The following is a 13,110-nucleotide window of genomic DNA, read 5'->3' as shown; positions in this document are numbered from 1 at the left end:
GCAGTTTCGACTTCGTATGAGTCTTGTGCCACACTATCACAGCCCGGCAACGGAGCAATGACCGCATGCCGACTCGGACCGACACTGATACTGCATGCACCATGTGCGCGTGAATCTCCTCTGCGGTCCAGTATTAGCTACAGATTCCGAGCATCAGTGTTGTCAAGAAGAAAAGCGGAAATGGTGCCCTGCTTGCTCGGCTTATGCCTGTCTAAAACGTCGGAGCTGGCGATCGCCGACTGTGAGATCTTCCGGGCGGTAAGAACGATAGAGGGCCCAGAATTGTATGCAACAGGCGGTCTGGTCTGAGGTGAAAGTGCCCAAGATGTTTCTCCGCCTCGGTCTGCGTTGTAGTGGTAAATTTTCTTCCCTCCTCCCTCTTCCCTCTCATTGGGGTACAAGAGCATTTCGCACCCCGAACCTGCTCAACTGCTTCTTGCTATGCCCTGCCATGGACCGTCCCACTTGCCCAATGTCTCTTTTTTTTTTTGCGGATCCGAAAGCGCAACAATTTCCATTTGCGCTATCCCGACGCTGTGCGTCCAGCACTTTACCCGCCCCGCTCATTGTTCAGCTCGCGGTACGGTACCTTTTCTGACTGAGGATATCGCTTGCAACTTGTCTCTTGCGCTTGTTTCCTTGTTTTGCACCCTCTGCAATTGCAAAAGCTCGGATCTGAAAACATGACTGCAGCGTTCAAGGTGGTGAGAGGAGGGCCTCGCTCTTCGTTTTGTTGTCCCTCGCCCTTCGGTCCTCGGTCACCAAGCGGCCGAGTGGACACCGAGCAACACACGTGGAGATCAAATTGCGAATTAAGCATTAAACCTCGCTCGGAAATATCCTTGTTCCCCATTCGCCCTTGTTTTCCTTCTTAATCCTCGTGTGTGTGTGTGTGTGTGTGTGTCGCTCTCTCGTTCGCTCTTATTTCCCCCCCCCCCCTTCTCTCCTTCTCGGTCTCTGGGTGAGCACGAATCAGCTCTCGTTTCCGCCATAGAAGATTGTCGTTCGGCAACAATCGCTGCTCATTCGCGAGAGTGCAGCGCAATAGAGGTACCGAAGAGTGAACGCCGAGAAGAGCGAGGAGGAGGCGGTGGTCGAGTCGACACGTCAAAGGATCCGAAGGAGAGAAAAGGAGAAGCGATCACGATGCCCACAAAGACAGTTGAGGTCGACGCCGTCCTGTTCGACATGGACGGCACCCTTATTGACTCTACGCCGGCAGTGAATGCGACATGGGCCGAGTTTGCGCGGCAGTACAACCTCGACTACGACCATGTGCTCAAGACGTGCCACGGCTGGCGGACGATTGAGAATCTGCGCAGGTTTGTGCCATCGATTAGCGAAGACGAGCTCCCACAAAAGGTCAAGGACTTCGAGGGTAGGATCTCGCAGATTGCCGACGAGGCAAAACGGGAGGGAAAGGTGCAAGGCCAGATTGTCGCCATGCCCGGCGCCAAGCAGCTCCTGGGTCAAATTACAGCGGGCCAGAGGGAAGATCCAAAGAGACGGCTGGGCTGGGCAATTGTCACTAGTGGTGAGTTTGTTGGATCAGGTCGCAACGCATACAGGCAGGCTCACACGAACCCGTTCCACTCACCAGCGACACAGGCCTATGCCAAGCTAGGCTTTGCGTCGGCAAATGTTTCGGACCCCCCGGCCGTCTTCATCACCTCGGACCTCTGTTCTCGTGGCAAGCCGCACCCCGAGCCCTACCTCCTCGGTGCCAAGCACTCCCAAGTTGACATTTCACGCTGCCTCGTTGTCGAGGACGCACCGCCGGGTGTCGAGTCCGGCAAATCAGCAGGCGCCAAGGTTCTTGGACTCAAGACGACGCACGAGGGCCAGAGGATGTGGGACAAGGGCGCTGACTTTGTCGTCGAGGACCTGAGCCAGGTGCAGGCACGCTGGGAGGGCGAGAAGCTCATCCTGACGATCCAGTCCGAGGACAGACCACCGACGCTCTCCAACGGCCAAGCAGCTGCGCATTGAGTCTTCCCATCCTCTGTTCCGTGAACCGTTCTCTTTACACTCCAGCACACGTATACACAAACACAGTCAGGCTGCAATCATGTACCTCGCTCGCTCTTCTCTCCATCGCTGCTTCCACTGTCGTGTCTGTATGTTGCTACAATACCGTCTTTTCACAGCTGCCTAGATTCGAATAGAGAGACATCGCTTTGCCCCTGACTTTCTCCATCCCCGGCCGCCATGGTCGTGTGAGCCCACGCTTCCTGTGCACATATGCTCATCCTCGAGGGACGGTCAGCTTAGCTGAGGACAATGGAGTCGCGCTGGTGGCAGACGCAGTAGCAGCTGCTTGTGATAAGATAGGTGGATTTTGCCAATACAGAAATGTATACATCGAGTGTCTAACAAACCACGCATGACGAGCCTCCCTCCTCGTCCTCGGAGTCTTCGTCTTCGGCCGGTAAGGGGGGCAGGGCATGGGAGCCAAACTCGTCCAGCCGCGCCATTTGCAGCTCGACGACCTGCACGCGACCGAGTCCTGCGGTATGCTGCTGCTGCTGCTGCTCTTGGTCGTCGTCGTCATCATCGCCATCATCATCACCATCGGTGTTGTCGTGCTTGGGGTGGCGTGTGCCATCCTCGACGCGTCCAGCGACTTCGTCGTAGCCCTTGGACGGGTCTGCGCGCTTGGGCGGCAGGAGCGGTGCCATCTTGAGGGCCTCGATCTGTGGCAGCCAGCCGTCCGGCGGAAAGTCAATCTCCCACTTGATGTAGAGGTCTCCGTCGCTTGCTCCGTGCCAGCCGGGAAGCCCCTGGCCACGCAGCACGGCCACGTCACCGGGGCGAACGACGGCGCCGGGCCGAGAACGGAAGCGGATGGCGCGGCCGTCGAGGTGGGTAAAGACGGCGCGGTCCAGGCCCAGGAGAGCCTCCGAGAGGGTGATGTGGGCTTCAGCGAGCAGGTCGGCCTGCTTGACCGTCAGCGCAGCGTGTGGCTCCAGCTTGAGCTCGATGATAAGGTGGCCGGGCTTCTCGGCCAGCGGCGACGCGTCGCTCTGCTCGCGAAAGACGATGCGCTGACCGTCGCGCATGCCGGGCTCGATCCGCACGGCGAGCTTGGCCTTTGTCTTGACGACTTTTTCGCCCTTGCACTTTCGGCACCGATCCTTCTCCCGCACCTTGACGCCCTCACCCTTGCACGAGGGGCAGTCGATGTAGTGCCGCTGGATATAACCCCCACCGGCACTGCTGAGCTTGGCGACGCTGCCCTGCCCCTTGCACTCGTAGCACTCGGTCCCCTGCTGAGGCGCGCCAGCCTTGGCGCCGCTTCCGTGGCACGAAGAGCAGAAGACGAAGCGCGAGAGCGTAAAGCGCGCACGCTTGCCCAGATACAGATCCGCCAACGTGACCGAATAGGGAATGACAGTGGGGGGTGCCCGCCGTCGTTTCTTTGTCCGTCGAGGAGGCGGACCTCCCATGCCGCCCATGCCGCCCATTCCACCCATCCCACCTCCGAACATTTGAGCTGGAGGAACAAGTTTTCTTGTCAGCAACTGAATGCCTTACAGTGGCTTCTTCATCGCCGCACGTACCAAACACGTCATCGAGATCAGCCTCGTCCATCCCGTACCCCGTTGGCCCAGCTCTCCCAGACGGGCCGTCCTCGCCGTATTCATCATATCTCTTCCGGCTCCCCTCGTCGCCCAACGTCTCCCATGCCTGGCCTATTCTCTGAAACTCGCGCGACGCCTCCTCCTGCCGGTCGGGGTTCTTGTCTGGATGTGACGCCAGCGAAGCCTTATGGTAGGCACGCTTGATGTCCTGCTGCGAGGCATCTGGAGCGACGCCCAGGACATCGTACAGTGCCGTGTCGACGACCATGTCTCTAAAGAAGAGGAAAGGGGAGGACCGTCGTTGGTGTCTCCGAGTGTCTCTTCTCTTCTTTTTCCTGCTATGAAGTGAATGAAAAATTGTCGCTCGACAGAGCAGGATGTGGAGATGCTCAAAATTTTGGATGGTCGTGCCACGCGACTCGCGGCGCCCATTGCTTTCAACCTAGCTCCACAAAATCCAAGTCCCAAGGCGAGCAACCTGGGTTCTTCTTTCGCTTGCCCCTCTGCTACGACTGATCATTCTCCGACACCGACCTACCGCTCCATTCGCTAATATGTACTGGCTCGCTGAGGTCCTCGAGTACCTCAATGTGCCGACGCCCTCGGTCAAGGTCATCCAACTGGCCGTCTCTCTCCTCGTCATTCTCGTCCCGTTGCCTGTCTTGGTGGCCTTTTACTTTTGGGCGCGGCCGCGTCAGGCCCTCGTGCCCCCGTATCGCGAGCGCGTCGTCGTTCTAGGTGCCTCGTCGGGCACGGGAAAGGAGATTGCGCTCCAGTATGCTGCTCGGGGCTGCCGCAGCATCGCACTCGTCGGCCGCAGGGGAAAGCTGCTCGAAGATGTCGCCGATGAGTGTCGCCGACTCCGCAAGAAGGGCGAGGAGTGGCAGATGAGCGACCAGGCACCCGGCTGGGACGACCCCAATCCAGAGATCAAGCAGGACCTTATCGTCATTGAGGCAGACTGCTCCAAGCCGCAAGACGTCATTCGCATTCGAGAACGGTGCCTGCAGGGTGGGTTTCTGGCCCTTCTTGCCCCTTCTCTTTGCTCGGCAGTGCTGACACTTTTTCTCTCATCTTTGTAGACTACAAGGGACTTGACACCGTTCACATTTGCTTTGGACTCTCTGCGCTTCGGCCACTGCTGGGGATTGCTGGCATTGACCCGATTCGAAAGACTGGCGTCGCGCAGCTGGCTGGCTTCCAACCGCAGTCAGTCCCCTCCAAGAAGGGGACCGCAGACTTCTTTGAGGCCGACGCTCAAGGCCTCGAGACGGTCGGCGAGTCGATTCGACGCATCAATGAAGTCAATGTCACGGCCACTGGTCTCGTGCTCACTGCGCTCATCCCCATGCTGCAGACGACATCGCCTTCCCCGGCCATCCACCTCCTCTCCTCCATGGCTGCTTGCCTTCCCGCACCAACAAGATCCCTCTACGGCGCTTCCAAAGCCGCTCAGCTTCTCCTGTTCCAAACCACCGGCTTGGAAGCCGACTCGCAAACGAAGGCCAGCAAAGACACATCACTGAGGCGGAATCGCATTCGCTTCTTTGCCACGCTCCCGGGCACCATTCTGAGCGACTTTAGGACCAGCGCCGTCGATGGCAGCCCCGAGAGCAGCAATGCAGTCGACTCAACCTGGACCGATGGCAAGAAGAAGGGCGACGGTCTGGCCTGCGCAGAAGTGGCAGAAAAGAGCATCCTCGCATTGGATCGATTTTCCGAGGGCGTGCTCGAAATGCCTGCAAAGTACTACGCCGCTCGAAGGGTCTATCCCTTCTTGCCAGGCGTCATTGCCAAGTTGGCTCACAAAAAGTACCAATACTGATCTGCATCAATGAATACTGTCAACAATTAACTTTCCGATTGACGTCGTGTGTGTGTGTGTGTGTGTGTGTGTGTGTGTGTGTGTGTGTGTGTGTGTGTGTGTGTGTGTGTGTGTGTAGCGAATAGTGCAAGAATAGAGGCGCGGCCTTGCACACATTTGGCCAGCCAGGAGTGCCTGCCACGGATCGTGATCGATTGTCATGAGCTATCACGGTCGGACAGGCACAAATGATGCGTAGACTTCCCCATGTGCCAAGCCTTGTTTTGATCGCCGAACTTGATCATCTTTGTCGGCTCTTCTTCCGAGCTTTTTGTACAGTACAGTACAGCACAGTACACACGCACGCGTCTTTCCACCCGGCCTCTTCTCTTTCTTTCCTGATGGGATTTTTCATGAGCGAAGCAATCAGATAAGACGCCAGTAGCGCGTACTAGTGCTGCAACGGCACAGGCACCCAAGAATGAAAATCTTAGGTAGCAGCGATCTGGCTCTGGATCTGTTGCCCTCTAGATGAGCGGGAAGAAGACGAGCGTCGAGTCCATATGACCCGTGCATCGTCTCCCAGAAAAAAAAAAGGTACAGACCAGCTAAATGAAAGAAGCGCTCAAATGACGATAGATGAAATGCGAGAGGAGAGGTACAGGAAAGTACCAGCGAAATGAAAGAAAAGCTCAAATGACGATAGATGAATCCGAGAGGAACGGCAAGGGCAGGCCAGAAAGGAACAGGACGAACGGTATAAGGTTGGGTGCCTGTTCTCTCGTCCCACTTTGCACCCACTTTGCACCCTCCGTGACTTCTTCCTCCCTCTCTCATTAACCTCTTGAGATTCTCGTAAGAGGAACTTGAACATCTGAGCAGCAATGAGCGAGCAAAGACGGCTATTGGCCTATCACCAAACGGCACCAGCACCAGTCGATGGCGTTCACCGTATCGTGCTTGACCGACCAGAGGCGAGGAACGCGATCTCGCGGCGCTTGCTTGCCGACCTCGACGCTGCTCTCGACTCCGTCCTTGCACACGCCGCCAAGCCCACGTCTTCCAGTAGCTCGCTCCCGCCAACGCCACCGGACTCCGCGCCAGCTTCGAGAGCGGGCTCCATCTCGGGGCCTTCCTCTGCCTCTACGCATTTCTCGCCCGCTTCTCTGACATTTACACCTGCCAGAGCGTCATCCTCCAACGAGGGCGAGGAGCAGGAAGGAGAAGACGACGAAGACGATGCAGACACTTCTTCCTCGATGGCCTCCTCCACCTCAACACTCGTCCACCCTGCGCCTGCCGATCCGTTACGCTGTCTGATTCTGGAATCCTCCTCACCAGCGGCATTCTGCGCGGGCGCCGATCTCATCGAGCGAAGAACCATGTCCGAATCAGAGGTCGTCGATTTTCTGTCCCGGCTTCGGAAGCTCGTGGGTAAATTGGCCGATTTCCCCGTGCCGACGATTGCGGTCCTCCAAGGCTCTGCTCTCGGTGGCGGGCTGGAGCTTGCCCTCGCCTGTGACTTCAGAGTAGGCGGTGGCAAAAGCACGAGCGAAAAGACACGGATTGGATTTCCAGAGACGCACCTCGGCATCATTCCCGGTGCCGGTGGCACGCAGCGGGCGCCCCGTCTCATTGGCCTGTCTCGCGCAAAGGAGCTCGTCTACACGGGTAAGCTCCTGGACACGAGAGAGGCGCACGAGTGGGGTATAATTGATCACTTGGCCGACGAGGACGAGGAGGCGATGCAGCGCGCCTTACGCCTCGCACAGTCTATGACGAGGAGCGCACCCTTGGCCTTGGCCAGCGCCAAAAAGGCAATGACAATCGGGGCGGACCTCGAGCTGGAAAAGGCCCTTGATTGGGAGGAGAGCTGCTACGAGGTGCTCCTACCTACACAAGATCGCAGAGAAGCACTCATTGCATTTGCAGAGAAGCGAAAGCCCAAATTTGTCGGACGGTGACATCTAAAAATAAATCTGTGTATGCCTTCTTTGCATTGATTTCATGATTTTGCACCAATAAAGTGTTCGCTTGGCTTCACATTGACGGTGATGATGAATTTGACGACCGTAAGACCAGAGCATACTGCGCACTAGTAGAAGATGCCATCTGTGAAAAATCGGTCGCGGTGGAGCTCGAAGAGGACTGCACGCTTGTGCGGCAGCTCCACCTCTCTACGGAAGCTCTGGGGCAGGTAAGCCTTGAGAAGCTCGACAATGTCCAGATCGGCCCTCGGCTCGCCCAGGACAATCTGGGTTCGAGGCTCGCGAAGGAAGCAGAAGTGCTTCATGCTGACCATGCTCTGCGCGAAGCGGAATCTGCCTCTGAATCGGTCCTCGCCGCACAAGAGGTGTGTGCCTTGATCGTAGTCACCAACATGTCCGACAAAGGCGGCCATGCTGTCCTCTTTGTTCCAGCTAGCCTCGCCATAGCCAGCCAGTTCGCCATCCCAGGCAACGACATAGCCCATGATATGGGGGTCCGCAAGCCTGTCGGCCAGATAATGACGGTGGTGTTCGTCGTCACCAGATTCCCTCCAGCCGAATTTGACGCGATCACTGTTCTGCCATCTGCAATACGGCTCAAAGTGGCTCGGGTTCGCCGCGTCGATGTGGGTGAGGGTGAGGTGCGACTTGACAGAGTGGATGTAGCGCGAGTAGACCACAGCTCCAGGCGCAGGCTTTGGAGGTCGAAGAGGATGGACGGTCAGGACGGGTGGCGTAGTTCCTTTTGTGAAAGACTGAATCATCGGGAAACTGTCGCTCGTCAAAGTCCCGAAGCGTTTGGGGCAGGGTTGAGGAGACTGCAGCCACGAACGGCCTAGTGGAGCGCCTGCGCCTTGCCAAAAGCTAGATCGATCAAGGAGTAGCTCCGAAGAGTTGACCGCATCGGGTGCCGAAAACGCAAGCCCGGTGTGCTTCAGGTAGGCGATCACCTCAGACTTAGCCTGTCCGAAGGAGCTGTCCACTTCGATAGGGATCCTCTCGTGTTCGTCGTGACGGACCCAGATGCCGTATAGAGCGCCCCAGAGATCCGAGAACGATGGCGGCTGGCTGCCTACGCTCTCGAGCAGCGACACGGTGAGGCGCTCGGCCCGGTCGTCATTGACGGCTCCGTGCAGGCTCACCCGAGCCTTCCTTCCGTCCGACACTGGTGACAGGCGCAGGACAGGACGCAGTCCAAGCTTTTCAACTTGCTGTCGCTGGTCACCCTCGCTAATCTCCTTGCCAGTTCGAATCGCGCTCTTGTTGTCGGCCGGCTTTTGGCCCAAAAGGACGTTGAGTGCGTCCTTTTGCTCATCGACGAAGATGGGCGTCAAGTCTGGGAGCGTGAACAGCTCGGCCTTGGGCCGGTCTTCGAGAGGGATGATCACCGTCGGCGGCGTGAACTTTGGTGCTCTTGTCGATGGCATGATGACTTCGTCAGCTGGCCAGCGTTGATGTCGAGAAGGGAAAGGCGATCTTCTCACTTTACTACTTAAGGGCTCAAGATTTTTGCCAGGCTCTTCTTCCTTCAGATTTATTGACCAATTTCATCTCGCATCACAGGCACGGCTTGGAGTCGGCTTCACCTGAACACATCTGGATTACAAATAAGCGAAAGCCAAGCCCTGCTAAAGGCAGCATGGTCTCGCTCAGGCACTGTGCGCTGCTCCTTTACGCTGCCCTTAGAGCTGGAAAGAGCCTTGATGAAAATGACATGCATAAGACACCGCGCTAGCACGATCAACGATCAGATAAAAAGAATGCGGGCCGGCTCCATGAACTTTTTTGGAACTTTGTTAATCGGCCACTTCCCGCTTCTGTTTGAGGACGCCAATGCTCGCGAAGTTGCTGTCGCCATACGGTGGGAAGAATTTTTGAGCAACGTGGTTCTTCACAATAGCTTCGAGTGAGCTCATTCAACCCCAAGAAGAAAGATTCTCCTTGGCAGAAGATCTTGACATGGACATGAACAAATCTTGATAAGTTCTAAGTGATTATCGCAGCAACGACGGAGCAGCAGGGCTAAGTCTTCTTTCTATCATATCGAGCGAAGACGGAAGCACTTCTGGGTTGATCTGTCACGATGGAGAGCGATGGAAACTGAGATGGTGATTGTGCATTTTATGATCGTTATTCGTACTACCGGACGGGGTGGTATTGCAAACAATCGTAAACCTATGTCTGAAGCGCTGGGAAGAATGGAAGATACATCGGAGCTGGAAGAGGGGAGATTAAGATGTGATGCGAAGCGTAAGCAGGCCTTGCCACCATCCTATTACACGTATGTGTGCCTTTCTGCCTCCTTCACGGATCACATTTGCACTGCACACTCGATACTCTGCGCAGAATAGAGACGGCGGTGGTAAGTCACCATGCGGTTTGAAAGCTTCGTCTGGACAGTACAGGGTGCTCGCACCCACTATTGAATACGTTTTGGTCAAGAAGCTTAACTTGAGAGAGGGGGGTGCCGGAGAAGACTAACTAACGTCAAGAGCAGGGGAAAGTGGAGCGAGTTCTGAAGCCACGTGGATATTTCGAGCGCAGAGCCAGCTCGCGTTCTGTCTCTGCGACCATTAGGCTCTAGCTTCTTGTCCTTCCTCTCATCGCCCGTTCGAGAGCCTATCTTCAGGAAGTAGCGTTGCGACCGGAGGAAGGCGGACACAGCAAAAGAGCCTCAACACTTTTGCGAGAGCCAAGACGGGACAATGTCGTCTTTCTTTGCAAAGCAGCAGCAGGTGGCCTCGCTGGACCCCCGCCTGGGCGGTCTCATGGCGTCGGCCGGCCTGTACAATCTCAAGGCTCTCATCAAGGCAATTCGATCATGCAAGACACTTGCTGAGGAACGATCTCTGATTCAGAAGGAGTCAGCCGCGATTCGCACGTCGTTCAAGCAAGCTGATCCGTTCTCGCTGCACAACAATATCGCCAAACTTCTCTACATTCATATGCTGGGCTACCCGGCTCATTTCGGACAGATCGAGTGTCTGAAGCTCGTTGCGACACCAAGATTCACCGACAAGCGGCTGGGATACCTTGGCATCATGCTGCTCCTGGATGAGAACACAGAGGTGTTGACGCTTGTCACGAATGGCCTCAAAAAGTGAGTCAATGAACAAAGGGCATGGCGGCGCAAGGTGATACTCGATCCTGACTCAAATGGCATCACAGCGACATGGCGCATAGCAACATGTACGTCGTCGGGCTGGCACTTTGCACTTTTGCCAACATCGCCTCCGAAGAAATGTCGCGCGACCTGTCAAATGAGGTGGAGAGGCTCATGGGGAGCAGCAACACTTATATCCGCAGAAAGGTAGGCCCCTCGTCTTTCAACTCTCTCTCCCCTTGTGCGAGCTGCTGAGGCCCCCCTGTTCAATCCCACACAGGCAGCCATCTGTGCGATGCGAATTGTGCGAAAGGTGCCCGATCTTCTCGAAAATTTTACAGAGCGGACAAAACAACTCCTCAACGACAAGAACCACGGCGTCCTCCTCTGCGGTGTCACGCTGGCGTATGACATCTGCCGGTCTGACCCAGCCGCTCTCGATGATTTCCGAAGAGTGAGTTATCCCATCTTTGGGCTTCACATCATACAGTTACTAACCCGACAATCTCAGCACGTTCCCCTACTTGTTCGTCACCTCAAGGCGTTGGTCACGACAGGGTATTCACCCGAGCACGATGTCTCTGGTATTACAGACCCCTTCTTGCAGGTCAAGATCCTGCGCTTGCTTAGGCTCCTTGGTCGAGACAACGCCGCTGCGAGCGAGGCCATGAATGATGTTCTTGCCCAAGTGGCGACCAACACAGAAGCGAGCAAGAATGTGGGAAACAGCATCCTATATGAGACGGTTTTGACCATTCTCGAGATCGAAGCCGAGAACGGCCTTCGGGTCATGGCTATCAACATTCTCGGCAAATTTCTTGGCAACCGCGATAACAATATTCGCTATGTCGCTCTCAATACCCTCAACAAAGTTGTCTCTATGGACACAAACGCGGTTCAAAGACACCGGAACATCATCATCGACTGCCTCAGGGATGGCGACATCTCGATTCGGAGGCGTGCGCTGGAGCTTAGCTATGCTCTCATCAATGAGTCTAATGTTCGGGTGCTCACGCGCGAGCTTCTCGCCTTTCTCGAGGTGGCCGACAACGAGTTCAAGCTAGGGCTCACGACCCAAATCTGCCTGGCCGCCGAAAAATTCGCACCGAACCGAAGGTGGCACATCGATACGGAGCTCCGTGTTCTGAAGTTGGCTGGCAACTACGTGCGTGAGGAGGTCCTTAGTGCCTTCCTGCGACTCGTCTGTCACACTCCCGAGCTACAGGCCTACACCACGCAGAAGCTCTTTTCAGCATTGCATGCCGACTTTTCCCAGGAAAGCCTCACTCTGGCTGCAGTGTGGGTGCTGGGTGAATTTGGCGAAATCTTGCTCGAGGGAGGCAGCTTCGAGGACGAGGAGCTGGTAAGGGAAGTGAGCGCAAAGGATGTTGTGGACCTCCTCGCCTCGGTCCTGGACTCGCCCTATGTCAACTCCCACATTCGCCAATGGGACCTTACGTCGCTTGCGAAGCTTACGACTCGAATCCATGATGGAAGCCAGCAGAGCAGGATCGAGTCAATTCTTTCGGGATACGACACCTCTGTCGATGTCGAGATTCAGCAACGAGCAGTCGAGTTCAGGGCGCTCTTGGCTAGAAAGGATTTGAGGGACGGTGTACTGGAGCCGATGCCGCCGCCGGAGATCAGGCAGACAGTCGTGGGCACTGTCAGCGAGAAGAGGGCTGTGGGAAGCACGAGGACGGACAAGGATTCGCTGTTGGATCTCATGGGCGACGAGGCGCCCGGCCCCAGCAACGGCAACTCCAGCCTTGGGGCGGCAGCAGGAGGGGGCAGCAGCGCGCAAAATACCCAGGATCTGCTGGCGGACATCTTTGGCGGAATGGACACCCAGGACTCGACACCGGCCGGTGCTGGAGGTGCAGGTGCAGGGCTGATGTCGCCAAGCCAGACAAGTGCGCCACCGAAGTCATCGGTGGACGATATCATGGGTCTTTTTGGTGCTCCATCTACATCACAGCAGGGAGGGGCAGGTGGACTGTCAGGTCTCGGCGCGCCGACCTCCCCGCCACCACAAGTGAGCAACAGCGGAAGCGGCTTGGACGGCTTGGACATCTTTGGTGGCGGTGGAGCGACCTCCTCGCCAGTCGCATCACGACCACCTGCGGCCTCTTCTCCTCCTGCTATCGCTTCAGCCGCGGTCGCTTCTCCCCCACCTCAGCAACAGCAGGCCTACACGGCTTACGACGCGCACGGCCTCAAAATCACACTCACGCCAAACATCAACCCCGCGCGACCAGAGATTGTCAACATTCTCGCCCGCTTCGAATCGGAGGGGATGCAGACGATCGAAGGCGTTCAGTTTCAGGCAGCCGTCCCGAAGAGTCAAAAGCTGCAGATGCTCGCCATCTCCAACTCGACCATTCTGCCGGGAAAAACAGAAACGCAGCAGATGAGAGTCATGGCAAGCAAAGGAGCGACCGTCAGGTTGAGATTGAGAGTCGGATTCTCAATCCAGGGCACAGGCGAGGCCGTGCAGGACCAGGTCGATTTCTCAAGCTTTCCACCGCTGGCCTGAGAAGGACGATTGTAGAGAGAAGGAGAGACTACATTGAGCGAGACACAATTCATATCTCAATCCATCACAAGTCAAAGGTCTGAGTGCTGCGTAAGATG

The 13,110-nt window shown here is 56.4% G+C and overlaps 6 protein-coding genes across 6 annotated transcripts; 4 read left to right on the top strand and 2 right to left on the bottom strand.

The window, feature by feature from the left end:
* The first annotated feature begins 920 nt into the window (after nt 1-920).
* FA10DRAFT_274542 (HAD-like protein) lies at nt 921-2,188 on the top strand. The gene is made up of 2 exons (XM_025523220.1): nt 921-1,534; nt 1,601-2,188. Exons 1-2 carry the CDS (start codon nt 1,147-1,149, stop codon nt 1,987-1,989), a joined length of 777 nt encoding a protein of 258 aa, XP_025378792.1. The 5' UTR covers nt 921-1,146; the 3' UTR covers nt 1,990-2,188.
* A 128-nt stretch (nt 2,189-2,316) lies between these two features.
* On the bottom strand, nt 2,317-3,941 carry FA10DRAFT_239085 (DnaJ-domain-containing protein). Its single transcript, XM_025519168.1, has 2 exons — nt 3,561-3,941; nt 2,317-3,493 (listed from the first exon to the last, which is right to left on the bottom strand). Exons 1-2 carry the CDS (start codon nt 3,847-3,849, stop codon nt 2,370-2,372), a joined length of 1,413 nt encoding a protein of 470 aa, XP_025378791.1. The 5' UTR covers nt 3,850-3,941; the 3' UTR covers nt 2,317-2,369.
* A 151-nt stretch (nt 3,942-4,092) lies between these two features.
* On the top strand, nt 4,093-5,430 carry FA10DRAFT_265439 (NAD(P)-binding protein). The gene is made up of 2 exons (XM_025521060.1): nt 4,093-4,592; nt 4,664-5,430. The coding sequence occupies exons 1-2, from the start codon at nt 4,136-4,138 to the stop codon at nt 5,404-5,406; spliced, it is 1,200 nt and encodes a 399-aa protein (XP_025378790.1). The 5' UTR covers nt 4,093-4,135; the 3' UTR covers nt 5,407-5,430.
* A 667-nt stretch (nt 5,431-6,097) lies between these two features.
* On the top strand, nt 6,098-7,417 carry FA10DRAFT_265438 (ClpP/crotonase). The gene has a single exon (XM_025521059.1). It carries the CDS (start codon nt 6,270-6,272, stop codon nt 7,347-7,349), a length of 1,080 nt encoding a protein of 359 aa, XP_025378789.1. The 5' UTR covers nt 6,098-6,269; the 3' UTR covers nt 7,350-7,417.
* Nucleotides 7,418-7,489: 72 nt separating this feature from the next.
* Nucleotides 7,490-8,527, bottom strand: FA10DRAFT_218355 (hypothetical protein; the record flags this gene model as incomplete). The annotated part of the gene is made up of 1 exon (XM_025518523.1): nt 7,490-8,527. A coding segment is annotated over one exon (1,038 nt), but the record flags the coding sequence as incomplete, so codon positions are not given.
* A 1,425-nt stretch (nt 8,528-9,952) lies between these two features.
* Nucleotides 9,953-13,092, top strand: FA10DRAFT_300187 (golgi adaptor HA1/AP1 adaptin gamma subunit). The gene is made up of 4 exons (XM_025524808.1): nt 9,953-10,473; nt 10,542-10,683; nt 10,757-10,930; nt 10,988-13,092. Exons 1-4 carry the CDS (start codon nt 10,079-10,081, stop codon nt 13,010-13,012), a joined length of 2,736 nt encoding a protein of 911 aa, XP_025378787.1. The 5' UTR covers nt 9,953-10,078; the 3' UTR covers nt 13,013-13,092.
* The last annotated feature ends 18 nt before the right edge of the window (nt 13,093-13,110 follow it).

Source organism: Acaromyces ingoldii (genome assembly GCF_003144295.1).
Source record: "Acaromyces ingoldii strain MCA 4198 unplaced genomic scaffold FA10scaffold_2, whole genome shotgun sequence".
Lineage (NCBI taxonomy): Eukaryota > Fungi > Basidiomycota > Exobasidiomycetes > Exobasidiales > Cryptobasidiaceae > Acaromyces > Acaromyces ingoldii.
Note: the sequence above shows the minus strand (reverse complement) of the source record. Positions and strands in the feature narration are given on the sequence as shown.